General features: G+C 40.0%; 1 protein-coding gene across 1 annotated transcript; it reads left to right on the top strand.

The window, feature by feature from the left end:
* The first annotated feature begins 437 nt into the window (after window positions 1-437).
* LOC122656951 (rab escort protein 1-like) lies at window positions 438-25,510 on the top strand. Its single transcript, XM_043851657.1, has 9 exons — window positions 438-1,245; window positions 1,695-1,817; window positions 4,521-4,620; window positions 7,144-7,182; window positions 10,865-11,114; window positions 11,194-11,269; window positions 13,370-13,568; window positions 14,010-14,090; window positions 25,103-25,510. The coding sequence occupies exons 1-9, from the start codon at window positions 512-514 to the stop codon at window positions 25,199-25,201; spliced, it is 1,701 nt and encodes a 566-aa protein (XP_043707592.1). The 5' UTR covers window positions 438-511; the 3' UTR covers window positions 25,202-25,510.

Here is a 25,510-nt window from a genome sequence, read left to right as displayed (position 1 = left end):
TAACAAACCACGATCGAGCCGCTTCGGTTCGAGTTTCACCGATTGCATCGTGTGTAAGCGTAACATAGACTTCATGCTTCGTTGAACATAATTTTTATTCATCCAAAAACAAAAAACCTACTAGAGATTGTAATAAATTTCATATTGAGAAAAGAATCCTGAACGGCTACATGGTTCCTGTATTAAACATAGGGGTGCAAAATGACCACCCAACCACCGAAAGGAAGAAATTCCACCTATTGAAGCTTCCATACACGCACTCGACTGGCCCGCGCTGGCGTTGGGCCACGCTGCCTTCAAAATCTCTCTCTGTTGTGATATTGTGTTTTCGCTGGCTCTTGCTCTACGCTTTTGCCACATAACAAACCACGATCGAGCCGCTTTCGGGTTTCGAGTTTCGACCAGTATTGCATCGTGTGTAAAGCGTAAACAGTAACGACTAATTTGGACTTGTCGTTTAAGCGATCCCGCGAAATCTTCTCTCACTTTCATTGTCTCCGTCATCGTCGCCATGGCTGATGACTCCGCAGACGTGTCGTACCCCTCCATAGATCCTTCCACCTTCGACCTTATCGTCGTCGGGACTGGATTGCCGGAATCCGTCATCGCCTCTGCGGCTTCCGGAGCCGGTAAATCCGTCCTCCACCTCGATCCCAACTCCTTCTACGGCAGCCATTTCTGCTCTCTCACCCTCGACGACTTCACCTCTTTCCTTCACTCCCACCTCAACAATCCATCATCCTCTTCAATGGAAGATTCCACTGTCAACGACGGTGGCGATTACGTTATCGCCAAACTCAAACCCCGTCGTCTATACTCCGACATCGAGATCTCCTCTCACGTATCTCCAGAATCTCTCGGACCTTCGCGAAAGTTCAATTTGGATCTCGCGGGACCTAGGGTTCTGTTATGTGCCGATTCGGCTATCGATCTGATACTGAAATCCGGGGCAAGCCATTGCTTGGAGTTTAAGAGCATTGATGCGACTTTCATCTACGGACTTGACGGTGATGGGAAGTTCTTGACTGTGCCGGATTCTCGTGCGGCGATTTTTAAAGACCGGAGTCTTGGATTGACGGAGAAGAACCAGTTGATGAGGTTTTTTAAGCTCGTTCAGGAGCATTTTGGATCTGTGAGTGCTGACGGTGACAGGAAAGAAGAGCGTGGGAGGATTTCGGAGGAGGATTTGGAGAGTCCCTTTGTTGTGTTCTTGAAGAAGCAGCGGTTGCCACCGAAGATTAAATCGTACAAATCGCCTCGCCTTTCTTTCTTTTGTTAGTAAGAGTTCTCGTTTCTGTACTTAATAAAGTCATCTATTTCCTGTTTCTATTGTGCGAACCAACGTTTGAATAGATTGCTTTTATACATTGCGTATAGATATATAGTGAAGTAGAGACTGTTTTGAATTCAATTTGCTCATTAGCCTCCTGAGTCGAGCCGATTGCTTGAACTTCGTATGTAATTATAATACAAGAAATCTATGTACAAGAAAAATGAAAATATGATTAAATATAACGACCTTGTATCATCTTAGTAAAATAAAAATGAACACACCTTTGCAGCCATTCTTGAATTCAAAATATCACAAAACAATCTATCTGGAAGTATTTGAGTCTTATTCTTTGTTGTTGTGCTTGTTGATGTATGTCCTTTCATATTATTGGTCACTAACTTGCCAAATTTAATCCCTATAGGATTATCCTTTATGCAATAGCCATGGCAGATTATGATCAAGATGGCCCTGATGTCTCTAAGAATCTTCTCAAGACAAAAGATGTAGTACAGAGTTTAGCTCTCTACCACTCATCAGTTGGCAGGTCAGTCTTGCTGCTCATTTCATCATCCTGTTGCTTGTTTAAACTGTGATATATCCATAAAATCACAGATAATTGTATGATCTCCTATTTGTTAGTACAAGATATTGCATGGCTGCTTGACCATATCCCGTAGAAATATAATTGGCACAGTGGTTGGTTGCTGTTTTTCTGTTGTGGTTGCCTATGTGATTACTAGTTTTTGCTATTACAATCTGGATGGCTATCTAATTACCCAAAGACTGTGGTACATGCACACCTTGTCCACGTCTACCTATCTTGAACAAGACAAAGAGATAAACAAGGAAGGAATTATTGGTGCAATATAGCATAATCGGGAGGTCGCCTGCCCTCTCAAAGAGAAGTTTTAGGAAGCTCCACTTATATTCTCTAATTCTGGTTACTTATAAATGGGCCATTTCAACTTACCACTTCTACTGGAATACTAGTAGTCCTTCCCATGTCTAGTCTAACCACTCCCATTTACATTACTTAGTTACAATAACCACTCTATTGACCTTCCCACAATGTACAACTTACTATAAGTCTATAATCATACTATGACACATGTCATTACAACCATATCAACACATGAAATTATTCTTTGCATGGATTGCATGGTGTCCATATTAGCAATTTTTCAAGAAGGTTCATGTGCAACGTTTTGGACCTATAGCTCGAGAAGAGGTCACTGCAATAGCTCGAGCACATCTACAGTACTATGTGCCTTGCTTAGTCACCCAGTTGGTGCACTACGACATTCTTCTAGGGCGACCTTGGCATCGACATGCTGGTATTCTCTATGATGGTGCACAGAAGCCATCAAGGTAAAGCAGGGAGGCCGAATGTACTTGATGACACCACATGCCTTATCAGATATGTCTCGTCGGCTACAGTCTCCTCCAGTGATATGTTAGCCTACTCTCCCTCCTCTTGTAGTTATGTTCCCATCATCTACGTTGAGATATGTGCCACCTCATTGATGAGCGGTTTACAAGGTATCTTGGGAGCACGACCTAACTCGACGGAGTTCAGTTCTTTTAAGACCGGGAGATTTGATGCAGATAGACATTGGATTAATTCGGATTAATATATGTAATTTGTTTTTTCTCCCCTTTTGTCTTTATCTTTTTAGATTTGTTAATAACAAGTAGAGTTTGAGTCCAACTTTATTCAGTTTTAGAGTTAAAGAGTCAAGCTTAGATTTCAGTTTTACGATAGATTAGGACTTCTTTATTTGCTTCTATATAACAGTATGCAATCAATGACTCTCAGTTGGATTGGAATGAATTGAAAGTAGTGGGTTGTTACCGTATATCGGAGCCAAGAGTGCAATGCATGCTTCTCTTCCCTTCCCCATCGATATTCTCTCCATCTTTTCCCTTCCGATACACCCTGTTATTCTTTCATCTTTCTTTTCTTCTTTCCTGTTATTCAAATATTCAATTATTGTTTCCCCTGTTCTGAGCAGTAGTTGCAGCCCCCCAAGCGGTTGGTTGATCTCTTCCATAGTAGAACTGTTCGACTTGGTATTTTGGGTATAAGCCACCATCGCATAGGCGGCCTAGCATCCACAACCTGGTTCCCTAATAATCATTCTGTATTGAGAACCAAATCTGAAACCCTCCTTGAGTTCTGTTCTATCACCAGATCTGAATTGTAGGAGCAATATCACTTCTTTGATTGCTGTTTTGAGGTGCCTATCAGTCGGATTTGAGAGTGCATCGAGTTTCTGGCCTTCACCTGCAATTTCAGACTTATCGAAACCTGAATGAGTAAGCTATTACACCAGAAACGAGGTTGGGTTACCGCTGGGTTTCTGTTTATTGTGGTGAGGAAGATGAATTCTTCTTTCTTAATTTCAAGTAAGCCCCTCACGTATTAATCTTACTTAAAACCCCTCAGAGTTCATTACTTATGTAGCAGGGCAGAGCCCTAAAGTACCAGAACCAAGAGAGATGTGAAGAGAGGAGATGGAGAAGAGGGACAGGTGAGAAAGCTGTGATTGAATTGATCATTCTCCTGTCCCCCAGCTTTATTTATATTTAAAACTCCAATTACAATCAGGAATCATCGATACTTTAACAACTTACATCCTTCATTCTCTTTCGTTCCCAAAAGAGGTCCCAACTGTCCTGAATATTTATGGAACTGCCATCACTTTCTCAGTTTGAGTTATTTGTCATTTGTGGGCCCATAACTATCCGATTTAGGGGTTTTGGACCCCGAGATTGCATCACTTTTTCTTTCTATTGGTACATTTAGATCTTGGGGGCCCATAGCGAACCCAAATAGGGTTTCCGAATCCTGGAATCTCATTACTTTGTATGGTAGGGAGAATCCCTTAAAACTGATCTTCTTCAAAATAAAACTATTCTAGAACATTAACAAAATAGAAAGCAGGGGCTGGAATGTAGGACACCTATCCAACTTTCTAAAAACAGTGCTAAAATAAATAATACAATTTACTAAAATAGAAACTAACACTAATCTCGTATAGGCCTTAAATCCCTAATATTTGGGCTTATAGAATTGTCCCATTACAAAAGTAAACCCAAAAATACTAAGCCCATGGCCTATATAACCAATTGGACACTCAAAATTAAACATATTTGTTCATTCTTGGTTCAGTCTAATGGCCTGTTTTGCTGCTGGCCTTCATGTTCTTCTGAACTGCATCACTAAATATTTGGTACCTTGTTTCAGGTTTCAAAATGCAATGGGGGCAATGATATATCCTATTTATGGCCAAGGGGAGCTGCCCCAAGCTTTTTGTCGGCGGGCTGCTGTTAAAGGTGCCCTCTATGTAAGATTTTTTACTGGATTTCAAACTACCTCAGGTGGAAGAATTTCTTTTGGTCAATTTGGTTTAGAGGTCCCTGCTACTCATAATGGTACCTGGTCTCTCAGTCTTAAAAGATGTTAAAAAAATTATTTCTTGCTGTTATGTTATATAATACTCAATAAGGTCTCTTACGTGAGTTCTGCCATCACACACTATTTATTGTGGTATCGTCCGTCAAATAACAAGTCCTTTACTTTTTCCTGTTGTAAGATTGTTATTTATGTATTTCACATGAGCAAGTCATATACGTTTCTTATAACCTACTGACCAGAATAATTTTTAATAGCTAAAGTTGAAATATTAATTTATTGTTGACTGAGGACCTGTGGACGGCCCTGCCCACATTTCCTTATTGAGACGGAACATAGTTGTGCCATATGGCAAGTCAGATGAGGCTGAAATTTTGTGGACAAGTAGACCCCAACGTCACCAGCTGATATGTCAAGTTTTTGCACAAATGGAGTTTTGCATATTGCAAATAGAGCATTGAAAAATTCAGAACCCTACCAAGAGGGTGGATGGACCATGAGGGGATGTATGGACATACAAGGGAGGATGAAGGTTATAGCTTGAAATTTGACATGTGGCTAATCTAGACCATTGCCTAGATATACAACAGTGAACATTGCCACATCGTCTTTTCATGTGGCACAACTAGGTGTGCTGTCCACAAAAGGAAATGTGGGTGGGCTGTCCATATTTTTCTTCCATTTATTATTATTATTATTATTGCTATTTATTCTCAATTTGGAGGGTTATAAATTGAATTCTTTCCATATCTTTCTTTGTATTACACTGTGCATGAACATATTTTCTGTTGGTTGCATAATAATGAGATTCTATACAAGTATGTGGTTGGTTATAAATTGATGGCTGCCATCTTTTCTTTTTTCTTGGAAGTGAACTGAATATTGGAGTGAATCACATTTGACTCATGAGATGCCTTATCATATTGTCAAGGCGACCGTCTTGGTGTCCAGGCGCCTTGGTCACCTTGCTGGTATCGCCTTGCGTCTAGGCCCCCTCCACTGCCTTGGGTTGCCTAGACGCCGTGTGACAACTATATGTACCTTTTCCATCTTTGGTTTCTCGATGGTGGCTGGGAGCCTCTGTGTTTGAAGGACGAAGATGGTGAGGGATGGGCAATGTGATGATACAAGGCAATACATTTTTGGATTTGGTAGTGTCTTGTGCATGGGTATGTAATAAGTGATACTGGTGGCATCTTGATAATGGTATGAGCCTTTTTAAGAATAGGAACTACATGTTAAGTCCATAAGTTTATAGAGTGAAAATTGCATAGGCCCTTATGCATTATGTTCCACATATTTGCTCACAACTTTTCCGTAACCTTAATTGGGATTTTGTTGGTAGACTAGAGAATGAAGATACTTTGCCTTGTACTGCTCAAATGATTGGGATAAGGATATGCATCATGAGAATTACACTTTCCTGCATTTTGCCTTTGAATGTTTTAAGAAAGTCATTTGCTTTCTGTACTAAATCACTTGAGAGACCAATGTTTTATTATGCGCCTGCTTTGAATTAAGGATGCAACTTGGGCACGAAAAGCCTGAGCCCTCCTGAACATTTTTGGTTTTGAATCTTGCCTAACATTTTCTCCAAGCGAATATATTTATAATTTTTTTTGTTGAGCTATTCCAGCCAGACTGGGCTGGGTTGTGGTTAAGTTAACTTGGGCTGGGCTGTGTTTTCAAAATCCTGGCCAGCCAACCTGAGTAGCACACCTGCATTAATTGATATGACTGGAATATTTGATGCTTTTACTTAACATTGATACTGAAACATTGTCGTTAAGGACCAGAGGAGTCACTATATGTTACATGGGTGTGCTCTTGATGGATCTAGAGGTTCTAATGTGTCTTTCGCTTCCTTATAATGGAAGGATACAATATCTGAATTTATTGTTGCGCATTTCCTGTCATAACAACTCCATCATGTGCCCTCTGTTGCAGTCATTTTTATGACTCTTTCTTTCTGTTCTCTCCCTTCTTGTGACCCAAGGTTGTTCATGAAGCTGAAGTCTGAAGGTTTTATCTAGCAGAGTTTTATAGAACTTCTTTCTGCTTGTAGTTAAAAAATGAAAAATCTTTCTTGTGAGCCGCTTTTTCACAAGGCACTGACCCAATAAAAGCAGTAGTGCTTGCTTTTTAGTCTTAGTCCCAATTTGAGGAAGGTCAAAGGTGAAAATAAGCTAGTGATTGAAATTGTCCAAAATAAAAAAATGTTTGCTAACAAGTTTGCTGATGGTAATTGTTGATGGTTTGAGTTATTTTTTGTCCTTCCTACTTCAGTTGCTATGTCTGTTATTGTATTGAGCTGTAGGTTTTGTAGCTTTTACTCATTTGCAGGGCATTTATTCATTGATGAACTCCTTTCTTGTCTTTTGTAGTACATATTTCTATTGTAGCTAACAATAAATCTGAGCTTAACTATCTAAAATGACAAAATTCTATTTTCCAGGTCATGCGCATGCCAGTGACATCTGTGCTCCTCGACAAGGTATGAACACACATCCATTTTTTTTTGGTGAATTCTGGAGTACGCATAGATTTATCCCCCATGTCACGACCCAAACCCGTTAGGGTTAAGATCTTGAGACTTTGATCTTCCCAATGCACTTCGCATAACTCGGACAACAAATTTTCAAAATAAAACTCCAATATTAAAGAATTCTGATAAATAAATAAAGTAACCCCAAAGGTTATCAATTGACCCCTTATTCCCTTAACAAATAAAGGTCACAACCAAAATGTCTGGTGACAATTAAAAATTCAAACTAATTAAATTATTACATATGTTCCAATAAACTATTGAAATACGATAAAATAAAGTCATCTAATAATATCATGTCTGCTCAACAGAGACTCCATCCGAGCTATGCCAACCTCCTTTGCTGATTTGTAAAGAAAACAACAGAATGAGCTGCAAAGCCCAATAAGATAGAACATAGCATATCTATATTACTTACAACATTCTGTAAATTATGCAAAAAGCATATTCCGTCCATCAAGTACCAACAAATTATTGGGTTGACTGACAGCCACCGCACATACACATGAGTGAGGCATCCTTAGAAAACGCATTGACCAGCTAGCCATTACTGCGGGCTAGGTGACACATAACATACTTCCACCCCAGGTGGGCATCCCATGGCTAAGCAGGGCATTTCGTAAGCTAGGCGAAGCTACATACATTCCATTCCAGATGGAGCATCCCATGGATAGCAGAGCATCTCGTGGGCTAGGCGAGGCTACATGCAACCACCCTAGGTGGGCATCATCTTGGTCCAGCAGGGCATCTTGGCGCTAGCTGAGGCACTTAACATCATTCTTCACTATGGCACCCTGCACACGGGGCTGAAATCCAACACATAACCCTCTATTGGATAGGGTCGTAGTCAAATCCAATACCATGTATATATAGTTCACAGTCCAACATATCATAGCTTTCACATAATACACATTCTCAAATACACCATGAATGAAAATCTCATCATTTAATACAATCATGATACAAACATATCACCACATTTGAAATTACACAAGCGTACATAGATGTAGTCATGCTAAGTTCCACTTACCTCGACGACGATTCCGTCGACCATCCAATCAGACAAGTGTTACCTATATACATATGTAATGATCCTCAGATACTCTATTCAATATGGTAATTTAATGAGTTACACTTATACCCCCAATTTCCATATTATGTTACATTTTCAGTTTTCCCCCCTTGATAGGGTTTATCGGTAACAGTCTTAGGAATTTGCTGAAATCCCCAAATTTTACAGTTCATTAACTAATACTTCAGTCATAAACTCCTCCAAAAACCAGATCCAAAATCTCAATTTTCATTATTATTTCATGTTTTTAAATTTGGTGTACAGATTCTGTCAAAATCTGTGCCCAGTAATGGAATGATGTAATAACTACTACTTTCTAAATTCAAACAAATCCCCATTTTTCCAGGATTAAACTACACTCAACAATAGTCTGACACACCAAATTTCATGTCCAAAATCTATGTTTTAAGTTGGGTTTCAATCTTCCCCAACTTCAGGGTCCAATTTTATCCTGACAGCAGACTAGACCCAAGTTTGCATTTAGTAGGCATACCAAATGAAGTTGGATGGAGCTCAAAATTGGTAGAGTCATCCAAGTGCACACCAAATTTGGGGTCCAAATGCCTTCCCCACTAGGAGATCTACATGTTCTCCAATCATTGGACAGATTCTGTGCTGCAGGACATTTGGGGGCTGCTCCTACTAGCCGTAGCCCAGGCCCAATTCGATACTCCAAGGGATACCATCTCAGGCCCAAGCCCAAGCCCTACCAGCCCTTCATTTAGTTTTTATTTCAGTTATTGTAGAGTAGTTAGCTTTTTCAGTTTATTTTACAGGAGCAGTTTCTTTCTTTTTTTTGTTTTGCATGTATTTGAGTTTTCATTTTTAGTGGTAGTGTGGTGGGAAGTTATAACCACCCGACAGCAAGTATGTAGACACTTATTTTCTTTAAAAGGGCTACTGCAGCCTCTTTGAGGGGGATGAATGATGGAATAGAGAAAACAAAAAGGATTCTGAATCTTCTTCTTCTCCCCCCCCCTTCTTCTATCGCGTTTCTCTCTCGGTACCATGACCTGTCATCTGTGTAGAGGAGTCATCAGGAAGGATGAGTGGAGAAGACTGTCGAAGTTCAGTAACAGATGAGAATAAATTAGCCTTACCAGTCATGTGAGAGGAAGTGCCGGAATCAATGATCCAAGGAGTGGTGGTAGTAAATAGAGTGGAGTTACCTAAAGTTCTTCAATAATGCCCTTGTAAAAGCTAAAAATATTCATTCAAGGACTTGTCAACGTGCTTACAATTGAATAACATCTCATACAACTCATAAAGTTCGAGAAATATGTTTCTCCTGAGAGAAACTTTCCTTCAGATCATTCCAGACACCCTTTCCAGTAGTATGAAACATAACATTGGCCACGATAGTAGGATCAATACTATTCCGCAACCATATCTTGAGTGTGGAATTCTCACACATCCAGTCTTCATATGTTGTGAGAGAAGTACCATCTTTAAAATCAATAGAAGGGGGATCATCAGTAAGATATTTCAACTTCCCCTTAGCATGGATGTAAACCAGAACTACCTGAGACTACAACGTGTAATTTGAGATACCAGATGTTGGTTATTTCTATGTGGACATTGTCCAAAGGAGCCTTAGACTCAGCCATCGTACAAACTGGTAGAATAGGGATCAAAGATAGCATTCAACCAAGAGTAGTAGTCCACAGTCCGTGAAGTCATAGCACCAAGTTCCTGAATTAAACTCAGTTTTGTTGAAAGCTTGGTATTTTGCTAAGCTGGGATGCAATTGTAAAAAAATTGATGTATCTGAGGTGTCCTAATTTTCACAATACTTAGTCTCCTTGTTTAATGCTGAGGTCAAATTCCGTTGGATCCCTAATTTCCCCTCCTAAAATTAAATTTGGTGCCACTTCTCTTCTCTCCATCCAAATATTTTAGCAAACTGTTTCTATGATCTCTTCGTTTTTGCAACTGATGCTAGGTTTTTTCCCATATGTTCTAACTCTTTCTTTGAGAAGCTTATCAGTAATGTCTACTATGATTTCCTATTATGAGGTGTTAAGGTTCTTTTTTATATTTCGGGAGGTTATTGACCTTTCTCCCTTTGGTGGGTTTGTTGGACTCTATATTCCTTCTCTTTCTGAGTGAAGTTATTATTCCTTCACTATATTCCTTCTCTTTCTTGGTGAAGGAAAATAGATGTTTTGCTTTTATTTAATCAAAATAAGAAAAGGTTTGGTTTTGCCTTGAAAGCTTGGTATTTGCTTAGCAAGGTTGGGCTGGGATGCAATTGTAAAAAAATTGTTGTATCTGAGGTGTCCTAATTTTCACAATACTTAGTCTACTTGTTTAATGCTGAGGACAAATTCCGTTGGATCCCTAATATCCACTCCTAAACTTAAAATTTGGTGCCACTTCTCTTCCCTCTGTCCAAATATTTTAGCAAACTGTTTCTATGATCTCTTCGTTGTTGCAACTGATGCCAGGTTTTTTCTCATATGTTCTAACTCTTTCTTTGAGAAGCTTATCAGTAAATTCTACTAAGAATCTGCACTTTGGTTCTAAACTCTGGATTGTCTTCTGTTGAAACTTTTGCAGGAAAATAAGCATTATAAAGGTGTTAGATTGGCATCTGGCCAGGACTTATTTAGCCATGAACTAGTTATGGATCCATCCTTTACAGTTCGGTTACCGGCATTGTTGTCCCCTTCCTCAAATCTACAGCATGAATATGCTTTAGTTTCTAGTCTGAAAGGCATTGATGGGAAAGTGGCCAGGGGAGTTTGTATAATAAGAGGTTCCATAAAGCCAGATTTATCAAATTTGCTGGTGGTATTTCCTCCTAGATGTAAGATTGTGTGCCTTAGATTTTTTATTTTTCTTCCAAAGACAAGGTTAAGTATTTATTGGAGTTTCTGTCCTGCCAGCATTGTTCCCTGAGCAGGTGACATCGGTTCGAGCCCTCCAATTAGGTAGCAACATGGCTGTTTGTCCCTCAGGCTTGTAAGTCAACAACATTATCTTCTTCTTTTTTTTTAACTATTAAATTATTGCTGCAATTTTGCTGGAGAATGGAAAGTTATTTTCTATATGATTGACACAGATAATATGGACCATGCATCTCTGATCCCACGCATGTGACCACTATGTCCATGTATAGGCAAAACTTGAATGTCGGAGCCACAAGATAACACTATTGGAGCACTATTGTTTTAGCAGTTTGTTTCATTTTTCGTTTTTTTTGGATAGTTAGGCCCCAAGGAGAGTTGAACTCATGACCTCTTATTTGTGAGGTATTGGTCCTTGCCAACTGAGCAACCCCTTTGGGGTTAGCAGTTCATTTCATGATTAAAGGCATCGTGGATGTGTGGATATGATTAAAGGGCATGTAAAGCATAGTGGACCTTTTCTTGGGTCAGGCTCCTCTACGGCGCAGGGGTGCGCCGGACATCTTGTGGCGCGGAACCACAGCTCGCCACGTGGATGAGCTCCCCTCTGGACGGCCTGGATCGAGCTGGAAATCCAGATTTCAAAATCCAGAAATCCTTTGTACATCGCATGTGCACCATGCTCAGCTTTCCTAACTCGGTCCAGGCCATCCAAAGGGGAGCTCATCCACGTGGCGAGCTGTGGTGCAGCGCCACAAAATGTGCGGCGCACCCCTGCGTCGTAGAGGAGCCCAATCCCCTTTTCTTTTTCACTTTTTTAGTGAAATTTCCCTGACATTAAAAAAGAGGTGTTTGAGCCAGCAGTTCCATTTGGTGGTGTATCATGATTTTGAGATGATGTATTAACATCGTAAGATAAAATGATTAGTTGCTTAAACTTGTCTGATCTATGATGTTTGGATTATGACTATAAAATGGTTATCAAATTGACCTCTGTTTCACTGGAATGCCTCTTGCTGCTTATGGCTTTCCAAGTGATTGATCACCCACAGAACTTGGGAGAGAGAGGATCATCTTGCGGTTGGTTACCCTAAGAAGTAAGAACTGGACCATCACTCGAACTGAATCCAAATTCCAACCAGAGAATTGCTTTTGGCTCTGTTTTTCGATGGAAAATATTCTCCTGGAATTGCTTAAATGGAAAAGAAAATTCTGGTCTAAAAAATATTATTTCACTGAAACACAACAAAATATTCTGGAAAATGACTTCCATTTTAAATTTTTTGAAGTTGTTTTCCAAAAATTGTGCTGGCATCTTGATCCTGTTAGAGTTGTTAGAGTATTTTGTATAAGGGTAGTTCTGTCACTGTCTTGTTATGAGACATGACTAAGTTGTATTTCTTCTTTCTTTTTTCTTATTTCCATTTACCTCCCTAGGGAGGTCTGTGTAATTTATAGAAGTTAACTAATGAAGCTAACATGTGTGTTGAGAATCACTCAACACACATAATAGATTCTCTCAACCTCTCTTCTTCTTTCTCTCTCCTTCTTCTTCCTCCTGCTGTGAACCTATTCTCTCTTACTAGAATTGATCCATCTTCAAGTTCTAACTGATCCATGATATACGTATAACCTATGGTGGACACCAACCCCGTCATATGATGAAATTCTTTTCCTCATTGAACCACTCTTAAATGTGCTTCCTTGTCATGTACAATAATAAATAAAAAAAGAGGAAATGGAACAGAAATACAAAGAACTTCCATAAATGAAAATCAAATTTGTGGAAAATATTTTTCCGTCGAAACAAACAAAACCTTTGATAAGCTCTCCAGAATATAGTATGACGTACTTTGTCTCAAATCCAATCTGAATCCATGATAGTCCTGTTGTGTCATGTTTGCTGACAGATAAGGCACTTTCATATACATAGTCATATCTTGATTGATTCAGATGCCTGAAGCTTCAGAGAAAAACTAAACTGTCTTTGAACTATGCTTTCACTTGTCACCTTCTCATGTAGAAACCTAGCTCAACTCATTGTTTAGAAAGTCCTTTTCAAGCCAATGTAGGATTGGTCAAGCCACCGATTGATGGTTGGGCCTTATTTAGCATGGAATGTTAGGTAATGGTTTATCTTGTTTGTTTCGATCATGCCATTTTACTTAAGCTTCCATGAATTTAATATCATTTACTTAACTTTCTTTCCACTCAGGTCTGTTTTGTATCTTTCGTCTCTTTGCGATGCTGCTGCTCAAGGAAAGGAGCTGTTAGAAGCAGCCATGAATGTTCTTTTTCCACGTTTCCTTTCCAAAAACTGTGAAGGTAGTGCCTCTGTGGAAACTGAGGGTACAGCAGGAGAAACCAAGCCCACTTTGATGTGGAATGCAATTTATATTCAGGAGTTGGAAACGGTTTGTTTCTCACCAACTGCCTTTGAGACTCATATTTTTTTAATTTCAAGGCTTTTATATTCCAACTTGTTAAGAAAATTCTATTCTTGTGGAATTGTAGTAGCTTATATCCATGTATCCTTCATGATCTGAAGATCTTTATGTGCTTCCTGTTTCAATGGGACATTAATGCAGCCGGCATGTTCCAGTGAGGAATGGCCAGGGTAACCTTAACTGATTTTTCATTAAAGAGACCTAAAATAACAAAATTTCCTGGACCTAGGTTTAGGTGCTCTGAATCCATACTTTTTAATTGTTCCTTGTTTCCAGTGATTTTGAGAAAATATGGGAAACTTTTGAGCAGTATGTGTTAAATGCAAATTTCCTGACTATGCTCATGTTATGAGAGACTCAATTAGTTTGATTACATGTACTTATTGTCCAAACCTTGGGTGATTGCAGGGTTCATCGGAGGCAATCAACTTGTGCCCTATGCCAGATGGAAAACTGGACTATAGTGACCTCTTAGAATCAACGGTGAAGGTATCTTATCACTGGTTCTTGATAAGTACTTCCTTTTTCATTTATTTTTTACATGTTTCCTAATTGAATGATATTCTATTGGATGGTGTCCCATGTATAGCTTGTGAATGAGTCTTGACACCAATCAAGTTAGTTTTTATTTATTATCTTTATCTGACAGATTGACAAAGCACTACATTTTTATGGAAGTGAGGATGTCTCCTTGACTATTTGTGATAAAGCACTATTTGTTTTTGTTCTCTTCCTTCCTTGAAAATAATTCATCATTGTTCATAAAGGTTTTCCTATTACTGTCTTATATATGAGTTAATAAGTGTTCGCATTTATCTACTAGTAGAAATCTGCTAGGGTTGATGCCTATGGCATAGGTTAAATGGGAGAGCTGGGAGTGAGTTTTGTCTGGCATCTTGGCAGCAGTTATATGTTGAAGATAGTAAACCCTATTAGATTCCTGTTGAGGTTGGGCTCTATCTAACCCAGTTTGAGGATTTTGTTGTGGAGAATAATACTGTTGCAGGCTTCCAGGTGATTGGTAGCAGGCTTTTCTAAGGATTTTTGGTCTGTGGGGCACATGCAAGATCTGGGTTGTTTAAGTTAAAATGTGTGAAGTAATTGGGATCAAGGATTTGGGAAGAGTGTAAGTCCTTGGAGGTTATAGGGTTTTTTCTGTCTTTTTTGGGCCTTGGATTTAGTCGAATTGTGGGTCCAGGGTTTTGTTGTTTTATAGGGGCTTTCAATGGCTATCTTTCGCTGTTTCTAGAGCTACTAGAAGTGCTTATAGTGTTAGTAAGAGTTGCGCTAGTTGTGGCAAGTACTTCCTATTTTGTGTCATAATCAAGGTTCTAAATTTCGATTTTCAGTTGGATTTCGACCCCATAGAAACCGAAATGTTTCAGCAACAATGGTTGAAACCCCATTGAAATTTCATCAATTTCAATGACCAAAACCTGGAATTTTTCCTTGAAACTTCATGGATTGCCTATTTAAAATGTTTACTCTTGTTTGAATCATAAGAATGGAAAAAAACACCCAAAGTGGTAGTTTGGCTTCGGACCTCATGACATATGATGGCTATATCATCTTCTGCCTAAAAAATCTCTTAAAGTCACTTCAGTTGATGGCATCAAAGACTTGGCTGTTCAGCATCTTAAAGACTTATTCACTAGCCATCAGGTGAATCATTCCCCCATCCCTGATCACTTGCTCAACAAGTTTGTTGCCCCAGAGCTGCATGCTTCTTTGTGTGCCATTCCTAATGAAGAGGAAATTGTAGTAGCTATCCACTCCCTCAAGGTGAATGGTGCTCCGGGCCCTGATGGTTTTAGCATGGGATTCTTTTTAGCTTGCTGGGATATCAGCAAAACTGACCTCATTGCCGCCATTGACAGTTTCTTCTTCAATCCCAGTCAGATCAAGAGCATCAACCACACTTTCCTTTGTCTCATCCCTAAAAAGGAAGGGGCAAATGTCATGAATGACTTCAGGCCCATAGCCCTCTGCAACCTGCTCTACAAGTTTATAACCAAGATTCTTGCTAGAAGACTAAAAGGTGTTGTGGACCCGCTAGTCAGTGACAACCAATCTTCCTCTATTCCTGGCAGAAATATTGCGGACAACACCCTTTTATGCAATGACATTGTGGGAGGCTTTGACAGGAAAAACCATGCTCCTTTTATCCTTATGAAGATTGATATTCATAAGGCCTTTGACTCGCTCAGGTGGGATTTTATTGCTCAGGTCATGATCAAGATGGGGTTTCCTATGGTCTTTGTCAACTGGATTACCTCTTGCATCTCCTCCCCAATGTTCTCGGTTCTGGTGAATGGCAGTCCGGCAGGCTACTTTGGTGCTTCAGTGGGCATTCGTCAAGGCTGTCCTCTCTCCCCTTACTTATTTGCTTTGGCAATGGAAGTTCTTTCCAGAGATATCTAGATTAGTACTGATCAGATGCTTATCTCTCCGATGGCCAAATGTAAAGCTCTCAAGCTTACTCACTTGGCCTTTGCTGATGACTTGATGTTTTTCTCTAAGGCATCGATTACCTCGTTTGAGTCCATCATGCTCTGTCTCCAGCACTTCCATAAGCTCTCAGGTTTGCGCATCAATCCCACCAAGTCCCTGTTATTCTTTGCGGGGGTTTTAGAGTTAGACAAATCAGCCTTCCTGGAGAAATCTGGCTTTCTCGAAGGACACCTTCCAGTCAGATACCTGTGCCTCCCTTTGATCCCGGCAAGACTCTCAGCTCACCATTGCACCCATATGCTTGATCTTATTTGGAAGAGGCTCCAGCTTTGGAAGGGCAAGCTTCTATCCTATGCTGGCAGATTGGTTCTCATCAAATCAGTTCTGGAATCGTCTTATATATATTGGTCAGGCATCTTTGGGCTCCCTCAATCTGTTATTAAATCTCTGGAGTCCCTCATGGTCTCTTTTCTTTGGAAGGGCGATGAATCAGCTAGATTCGTTCATCCTATCAGTTGGGCAGCTGTGTGTCTCCCCATAAAAGAAGGGGTCTAGGCATTCGTAGGATAAAAGAAGTGAATTATGCGGGTATCATCAAGCTCATGTGGAAGATAGCCTCAAAGCAGAAAAGTATCTGGGTTGACTGGTTATATTCAGGTCTTCTTCTCCAGGACTCTATCTGGACTGCTTCAACCTTATCCGATGCCTCTTGGGTCTAGCGTAAGAGCCTTGCTAACCGTCATCTGGTTCTCCAAGTCATTCGCTCCAGTATTGGCGATGGGCTTTCCTCCTACTTGTGGTTGGACCACTGGCACCCCATAGGAATTCTTCTCCACTTGGTCACTCCGAGAACCATTTATGCTTCGGGTCTCAACAGACTTTCCTTAGTGACTGACATCATTGATCAAGCTGGCTGGGCTCCTCCCCCCTCCTCCTCCACCTCCCTCGGTCTCATCTGGAATGAGCTCCATACTATTACCAGAAGGCCTACATCTAGAGGTGACTGTGTTACTTGGAAGACCAACAATTCTTGCTCCTTCTCATCCAAGGCTGCCTGGAATCTCATCCGTCTGAATGGCCCTTTGGCCCCGTGGCGCAAGCTTCTCTGGTTCAAGCATCACATCCCTCGTCACTGCTTCACTGCCTGGACAATCTTCAACAATTGCCTCCAAACTCAGGCTTTCCTTCGCTCTAGATAGATCTTAGTCTCTCCTGCTTGCTGCCTCTGCTGGAACAATATTGAAGACTTGGATCTTTACTTTGAATGCCCTACTGCTACTGCCATCTGGAAAGGAGTCTTGTCCAAGTGCTGGCCTTCCCGCAGAAGAATCCTCCCTTTCTTAAGGGAATGGATCTGGATTGACATGACCTTTGTTGGCCACTCTATTTGCGACTCAGTCGGCAAATTAGCTTTTTGTGCAACTCTCAACCATTTGGATGGAGCGCAATATCAGGAAATGGACCTCCAACTCTCGCTCATATCAGAAGATTTGGGATTCCATTTCTTTTGAAATTAAAGCAAAGTTATCACTAGCTCCTTCTTCTTGTTGTTCTGACACCCCAAGGAACAGGCTCATTGTTGATTTCTGGGGGCTATCAAATGTTTCTTTTGTTGCTTCTGCTGGCCTCTGGCTTTTTATTTTTCCTTCTTCCCCTCGGGGCCGTAATGAAATTCTTATTCACCCAAAAAAAAAATCTCTTAAAGTCCATCATAGCAGCCCTATAATTGGGAAATTTGACCAAATGAATTTTTTAATTTGCTCAATTGTTGAAGTGGAGAAGTGGATGCTCCTCAATTGACCCCCAAGCCTTTGATTCAACAGAAAAATGAAGGATTTCGCCCAAAAAAAATGAGGTTTTCTAGCAGTTTTGGGGCTCTCCGGCAAAAGGGGGGGGGGGGGAGCTTGAGATGCGTCGAAATTCCGTCCATGTTCGATATTTCACAGAAATGAGCCAAAATTTCCCTATGTTTTGTTTAGGATTTTGTTCGACTCTTGTTGAAACCGAATTATTTTTCCAAAATATGGACTTTTTAGTCAAAATTTGGAACCATCATGACCATAGTTGTCAAAGCGTCGCCTAGGCGCCACTTAGGCATCCAAGCGGAAAATCTGGGCCAAGGCAAGCTGTCGCCTTATTGTCCAAGGTGCTTTGGTGTCGGCAGCACATGCTCACCCCTGCAACTCGACTCCCCCCACCCCTGATGAGGAGGAAACAACAATAGAAACATTGCCGCTACCAGCGCCAGAGCAGCAATAGCAACAGCGTAATAAGTAAAAGAAGATGAAGGTGGAAGGAGGGGAGGAGGAAGAAAAAGAAGATTGAAGAAGCAGTAGCAGTTGCAGCGGCCACGCCATCATCGCTACCATAAAAGAAAAAAGAGAAGAAAAATAAAGAGGAGAGAGCATACCTATTTGAGTTCTAGTACCACTGCTACTCCCTTCAACGCTGTTGCAGCCTCATCTAGAATGGGCAGCCACAGTGTCACGATTCTTTCAACATTGTGCGTAGGACAGTTTTCTAAGAGGACGAGTGGTGTTTTGCTCTGCTATTCCCCCTGGCCCTCCGGTTCCCGCTTCTAGAATGCATCGACGTTGAGAATGCCCTAAACTCCCCCTTCTTTAATAAGATATTTGTGTATCTTATTATATATTAATATTCTATTTTATTTTTTTTGGTAAATAATATTCTATTTTATTATAACCAAAAGCAACAGGAGTAAAAAATTAATGTATTAGTAAGGTTTTCAAAGTTTTTTTGGACATTTTAAGATTGAGATGATGATAAATCTTACGAGAAAACATTAATAAATACCAAAGCACCTAGGGTGCCTAGGTAGGCGCCTTTTCGCCTAAGCACGAAGCTGGCCCTCGAACGCCTTGAATCGCCTAATGCTTTGACAAATTTGATCATGACAAGTAACTGTAGAAAGGTTGAATCCCAAACATGAATTTGAGCTATAAGAAGAGGTGTCCCTTATTCCCTCAAAACTGGTGAGCTGCTTGTAGATTTAAAGAAAATTTGAGGTGAAATCTCAGGTTTATCTTTTATCTCTCTTCTTCAGCTTCCTATTTTGTAAACCTTGCCAACTCACATCCATTGTCTGCTCCCTCATCCCTAAAACAGCCTTGCTGTTGCATCATAGCGATTTGCAACATAGCGATTTACTTGTTTCTCTTTCTTTCTTTTTTGTCTGGGGGGGGGGTGTTTGGAGCACCCACTCTTGCCTTATGACCAGCATTTCTTCCCACATATTTCAACCATACGGCCATCATCCATTAGCACCTGAACTGAAGATGCCCCTTCCAATGCTAGTCCACCTTTCTTAAACACTAAGCAGTGGCATCTCCACCTAGTCAACTGAACTGTTTTCCCATACTTCGCACTTCCTGTTGGCTTATAAGGGGACCTGTTTCAGCTAAAATGCTACCTTCCTACAAGGCCATAACCGTAGCTTATCTTTATCATCTATCATCAATCCATCAAATGTAACAACCCTAACCCATATTTCAAGAGGAACCCCAATCTTCATTGTCTTACCCTTTCTAGACATAAATAACAACTATTCTCTTTCCTAATTTACCCAAATGGATGCCTTCTTAGTTCTTTTATAGGCAAAAGGTGCACGATGGTCTAATCTTTGGTTAGTCCACCAAGTTTTGCCACATGGCTCGTACTTGTGACAGTTTGGTATCTAGGGAATGATATGGATTGGCCACATGTCAAATATTTAGAATCAAATTCAATTGTATACGCTTCCATTTATCAGCATCTTCGCTTGTATGTTTCACCCATGCATGTATTGGCATGCACCCTCCCTTGGTCCTGGATTTTCAGAGCTCTATTCTGCCACTTGGCCAACTCTGTTTGGTTTAGATCTTAACATGTGAGTAGGGACCTTGGGATCTTCTAATCCACAAAATTCAGCTGCATCCAACCTGCCACGTGGCAGAACTAGGTGTCCTTCCGAAGGTTCCTTTTTTTTGGACCACCATCTACAAAAGCTGCTCCCTTTTTTATTTTTATGGTAAATTACAGATGGGGTACCTAACGTTTAGAGAAACTACGATCTTAGGTATCTCACATTTCAAAAATTATGTTTGGGTTATCCCACGTTTCATAAATGTTATGTTTGGGGAACCTTCTCTTTTTATATTTCCAAGTTTGCCTATAAATATTATGTTTGACACTCTTTTTCCCAAGGTTTAAAGTATCGGTATCAGGTATCGTGTTGGAAGGGTGATTTTATGAGACCTATCGTATCATACCGGAGGGATGCAAGATACGCTAGATCGTAGTTGTCAAGCGATGCCTAGGCGGATCTGTAGGGGCCTAGGCGACTGCCGCCATAGTGTAGGGCGCTTTGCACTGGTTTAATTGGTATCGGACCAGGTTCTAGCACTCATTTAAGCCAAATATCATTTAAGTAAGCCAAATACATATATTTCATTTACTTAAGATATTATTCATAAATAAGCAAATATCCCCCTAATTGAATCCAATATAAATAGTTAAAAAATAAAATTCCAAAAGGATAAAATATCAACCCCTTAGTTCAAGAACAAAAACTGGATGATGCAGATCCAAGCACTAGGAAGAAGAAGCCGAAGCCATGACTTGGCTGTTCTTTAATTTCGTTGGAGCCTTTATTTCCCATACTTGGTTTTTTTTTTTTTGTGTGTTTTAGTTATTAGGGGTAAAACAGTCTTTTTATCCCTTTAATTACTTAAGTGTGGCTTAGTTATTCCCTCCACGATTTTAGAGGGATAGGTTGTTTTATTTGTTTGTTTTGTTCAAACTTGCACTCCTATTTTGAGTACAAGTATGCTGATTGTAATTAGGAATCAGATGAGGCATCACTAGTCCTAATCTGACTAGGATTATGTCTAGGATTTGGAACTGGGATTCCTAGTTCAAATCTGACTATTTGTAAGGCCCTTTGGCCCCTCTTTTTATTATAATACATCTATCGTGGGCAGGCTCCCCCACTAATTTCTGCATAAAAAACTCTTGTTTCAATCTGAGATTGCTGCCTGCGTGCTGCTGCCTCTGCTCTTCTGCGAGCTTGCATCCTTGTGGACTCAAGGTGGTGAAGGGTGGGTGGACTCCTGCGACTCCTTGCACTGTGAAGGTCAGGAGGTTCTATCAAATCTTCAAGCTACTACCTCTAAGTCTGCAAATTACATCTGCAATACAGTAAGTTACATCTGTTCTGTTTAATTCCTTTGTTTAGCCCTAATCTGCAGCCATCCTTCTATAAACCCTAGTTCTCCCTTAAACCCTAAAGCTCCTAAAGTCTGCCCAGCCCTAACCAGCCAGCCAAACCTCTCCAAACTCCAACCGAGCCACCTCCCTTACACCTGTGACACTCGGCCAGAAGCCTTTGACCTGATTCCCCCTAGAAACCCTAAATCCCTTCATTCCTTTCATTCCCAAAACCCAAAACCCTAACCCTAGTATTTCTGAATTTTATTTCTTGTTCAAACCTAATTAAAACCTACACCAATAGACTCCTAAAAACCTGCACATCATTACTAAATAAAACCCTAGCTCAAACCCTAATTCCTAACCCTAATTTTGCCCTAATTAACCAAATCTGTCCCATTCGGCCAGCCCTATTACATAACTCTAGTACCTTGGTTCCTAGTGGGACTTGTCCTACCTAGGGCTACATTACTGGATTTTTGGCGGTAGGTGAAATTTTCGACTTTCTAATGTTGAGTTTTTTCTCAAATCTAAAAATTCCATAAATCTTAATATGGTAAAACATTGCTAAAAAGCCAAAGTACGGTAAAATATTCATTTGTTTTATATTTAAAAAAATATTTTCATTCAAAGCGATTTTGATAGCATTCACACACACTAAATAAGGTTTAACCGGAACGTAACTCCTTCAATATAAATCAGCTTTAAGCAATCTTCGATTTGTTGGAAAACTGGTTTTGTGTTCTACCCAATACACAAAGTCTCATGTAAAAATAAAATCATTTGATCAATCAAATTTTTTAGAGAACAAGAACATTTTTTTAAAATTGAGAGCAGTTTAATTACTTATTGATCGGATCATATTTTCTAAGAACAGTATAAACCAAATGTATGTTTTGATTGTTTCAAACTTCCAATAGCTAGCTTTTTCAGTTCTGCTGTCTTCTAGTTCTATGTTGATTTTTGATGACTTTATGTGGCTTAATATTGATTTTTGATTACTTAATGTGACTTAATGTTGATTTTTGATGACTTGATGTTGCTTAATATTGATTTTTTATGGCTTGTGGCTTAATGTTGATTTTTTAAGATATAAGGTATATATTGTAGCATACTAAATAATGTTAGAAAAGATGGGAAATAAAAAAAAAACACTTGGGTGCTTAGGCAACGCCTAGGCGGGCGCCTTGTCGCCTAAGCGGTTAGGCATCCTTCCACCGCCTTAGGTCGCTTTGCTGCCTTGACAACTATGCGCTAGATATGTATGAAATGGTCAAGTAACATATGGAAATGCTTGGGATGTTTGCAAAATACAGCTTTGAAGCATAAAACACTATAAATAAGTAATATGTAAAATATATAATGTATAAAAAGGAGAATCAAATACGACTAGACAAATGCAATCAATTGATTATATATAAAAGGTATAGTTTCTTACATGTACTAATACAAATTTTGTAGGTATCGTACCATATTGGTACCTTAAAAATAAGATATGTATCTGTTAGTGGCAGCAGATACAGAAGGATACTTTAAACCTTGTTTTTTCCTCTGTTCTCAGCTTCTTTTCTCTGGCTGATCTGCCGACTGCCATGACACCCTCCCCCAGCCATGGGAAAGAGAGAAGATGAGAGAGATGTGAGGTTGAACTGGGAGGAGAGAGATAGTGGGGAGACAGCAGGGGAGGGAGTGAGAGAAACAGAGCGGTGAGAGAGAGAGAGAGAGAGAGAAACAGGGTAAGGGTGCTACGAGAGTTATGGAGGAGGGGAGAGAGGGAGCACAGAGGGCGTTTAGGGCAGGGGTGCGGGAGGTAGCGGGATATGTGGGAGGGAACAAAGGGCGGGGGTGTGGGAGTCACGGAGGAATGGAGAGAGAGATGTTGGGAGGGGTGCGGGAGGGAGCAAAAGGCAGGGGTGTGGGAGTCGCAGCAGAATGGAGATGATGTAGAAGTGGGCTTATTTTAGTGTAAATAAGCCTTGGGTTAGGTTTTGTATATCTTTGGTCTTTGGTCCAACGTGTTGCTATTATTGCAAGCCTTGTAGGCTCACTTTAATGGCCTTAAATATGGGTAGAAGGAATGAACATGGGATTTACTTTATTAGTTAGTCTTTTTAGAGTCCTATTTCTTTATTTTATTTATTATTAAGTGTTTTAATTAGGCTGGAACAGATCTCTAAGAGTCAAGCCTTTGTTCAGTCTTTTTCCCTTATTATTTTATTTTCCTAGCTAGGTTTAAGTTACGTATTCACTTCAGGATTGGTTTAGGCCTTTTCTTTTTTGGGTTTTGAGTCTTCTATTTAATTTTGTAAGGGGCTACAGCCTTCTACATGAATGAGTAATGAGTTTGGCTTGTTGCCTCTGGTTCTGTGGTGATTTAGTAGGCTCCCCTGGTGGTGATTCCATAAACTGTTCTAATGAATTTGTTTTCTATATCAGTTTCAATTGTGTTCATCCCTATTAAATCCTGGTTTTAGAAACTATTTTTAAACTCCTCTCTTTCCCATCGTATTCTAGTTTCCTACTTCAAACTTGGATTTCTCCAAATCTCTTGTTTTAAAATTGATCTCTGAATTCTGATTTCAGTTATCTGTTCTGCTATTAGCTCTGAATCTTGTGACAGTTTCAAGATCTGAACTTCCCAATTAATACTAGAAATCCTGTTGCAACTCGGATTTGTTAAATCTTCAGATTTCTGAATCTGTTTTGGCTGTTCTGTTCCTACTTTCTATTACGGTTATTCAAATGTTAGAGCCTTAATTGATCACTAGTTTGAAACCCCCCCCCCCCAATTCATTTCCAATGATTGTGAAGTTGTTGAGCTATACTTCCCCAAGTAGGATTACTCCATAAGTGTGAATCTGACCATCAGATTTTGATCACAGTTTGCCAAACTCTTCTACACTAAAAAAGACACTTTGACTTGATTATTGGCCCAATCGGACCTCGTATTATTCTGTAATTGGTTTTCTTTTCAAATTAGGGTTTGTCCTTTTTCCTTGCAATCCTGTCGCAAGCTGATCTCCCACTGGATTCTCGTAGTTTGAGGTTATCACTGCATTAGGGGGGGGGGGGAGAGAGAGAGAGAGGGCAGGGGTGCAGGAGTCATGGAGGAGAGAGAGATTGAGCTGGGGATCACTGAGGTGCAGCAGCACTCAGAGGCAGAAAGCAGAGCACCACACAACGGTTGGTGCATAGGTTGCAGGGGCAGTGGCAGACATCAGAGCATTGGCAGGAGGGGCAGCAACAGTCGAAGTGTTTTCTGAGGTGGTGGTATGGGCAAGATTGGAAATACACAAAAGGGTACCCAAACATACTTTTTGTAATGTGAGGTACCCTAGGCATAGTTTCTCTAAATGTTAGTTACCAAAATTCTAATTTACCCTTATTTTATGCTTCCCTTGAATTACTATTCTTGTGGCTACCCTAGAGCTACATTAGGGTTATACTGTTAAACTCAATAAAAATTTTCTAGCAACCTTTAATTTAGAAGTTTTCTCATATGATACCTCTATAGAGGTAATATCTTGACAACTTAGGGCTTCAGTTTGGTGATTCTGGGACTCGAACAATCTGCAAATAAGGTGGCTCAGCTGTTTGAATGTCCAAGTAGATGACATTAAGCTTGAGTCATTTACTTGATGGTAACTTTAATTTCTTTTAAATGGGATGCATAAGTGGTGGGTGTTACTTGTGATTGCAATCTAGCTTATATATATATAATAGATTTGAGCATATCAATTTTTAGCATTTTCTTCTGTTGCTGATAAAAACAACAAAAGCACCAGCAGTGCTACTTGTATTCCTAATGTTGATTGTTAATCTAGTGCTTCTGATCTTTGTGGCAGCTTTTTGAGAAGATATATCCGCAACAAGAATTATTCCCGCATACAGTGACTGAGACTACTGAGGATGATGGTGACTTCCCTGGCGACATTCCAGAATGAGATAGTTTACTTAAACACAAGAAAATTTGAAAATCATCAGGGATATAGCACAAATTGGAACTCTGGTTTTGTCAAAATTGATTATGGAGATCCTTGTTTAAGCTGCACATGGATTCGTCACGTACTGTACTCTAAGGTCTCCAATGAAGCTTGTCGAACCAAGTTTTTTAGTGTACAAATTCTGACTATTACAGAGAAAATTTAATGTCTTCATAGATGAAAAGTTTTCACTGAAAATGTTTGCTAGCCTGAACCGTGTGGGATTGGAGAAGCAAGTCCCAGTAGTTAGAGATAGACAATAGAATATTT

This window comes from Telopea speciosissima, chromosome 3, assembly GCF_018873765.1.
Source record: "Telopea speciosissima isolate NSW1024214 ecotype Mountain lineage chromosome 3, Tspe_v1, whole genome shotgun sequence".
Taxonomy (NCBI): domain Eukaryota; kingdom Viridiplantae; phylum Streptophyta; class Magnoliopsida; order Proteales; family Proteaceae; genus Telopea; species Telopea speciosissima.
The sequence above is the reverse complement of the archived record's forward strand: the minus strand, read 5'-3'. Positions and strand labels throughout refer to the sequence as shown.

Coding starts and splice junctions, on each gene's coding strand:
- LOC122656951 (XM_043851657.1), top strand. CDS start 512: ATGGCTGATGACTCCGCAGACGTGTCGTACCCCTCCATAGATCCTTCC. Junction 7,183..10,864: donor CATCTGTGCTCCTCGACAAG/GTATGAACACAC, acceptor AAACTTTTGCAG/GAAAATAAGCATTATAAAGG. Junction 13,569..14,009: donor ATATTCAGGAGTTGGAAACG/GTTTGTTTCTCA, acceptor GGGTGATTGCAG/GGTTCATCGGAGGCAATCAA.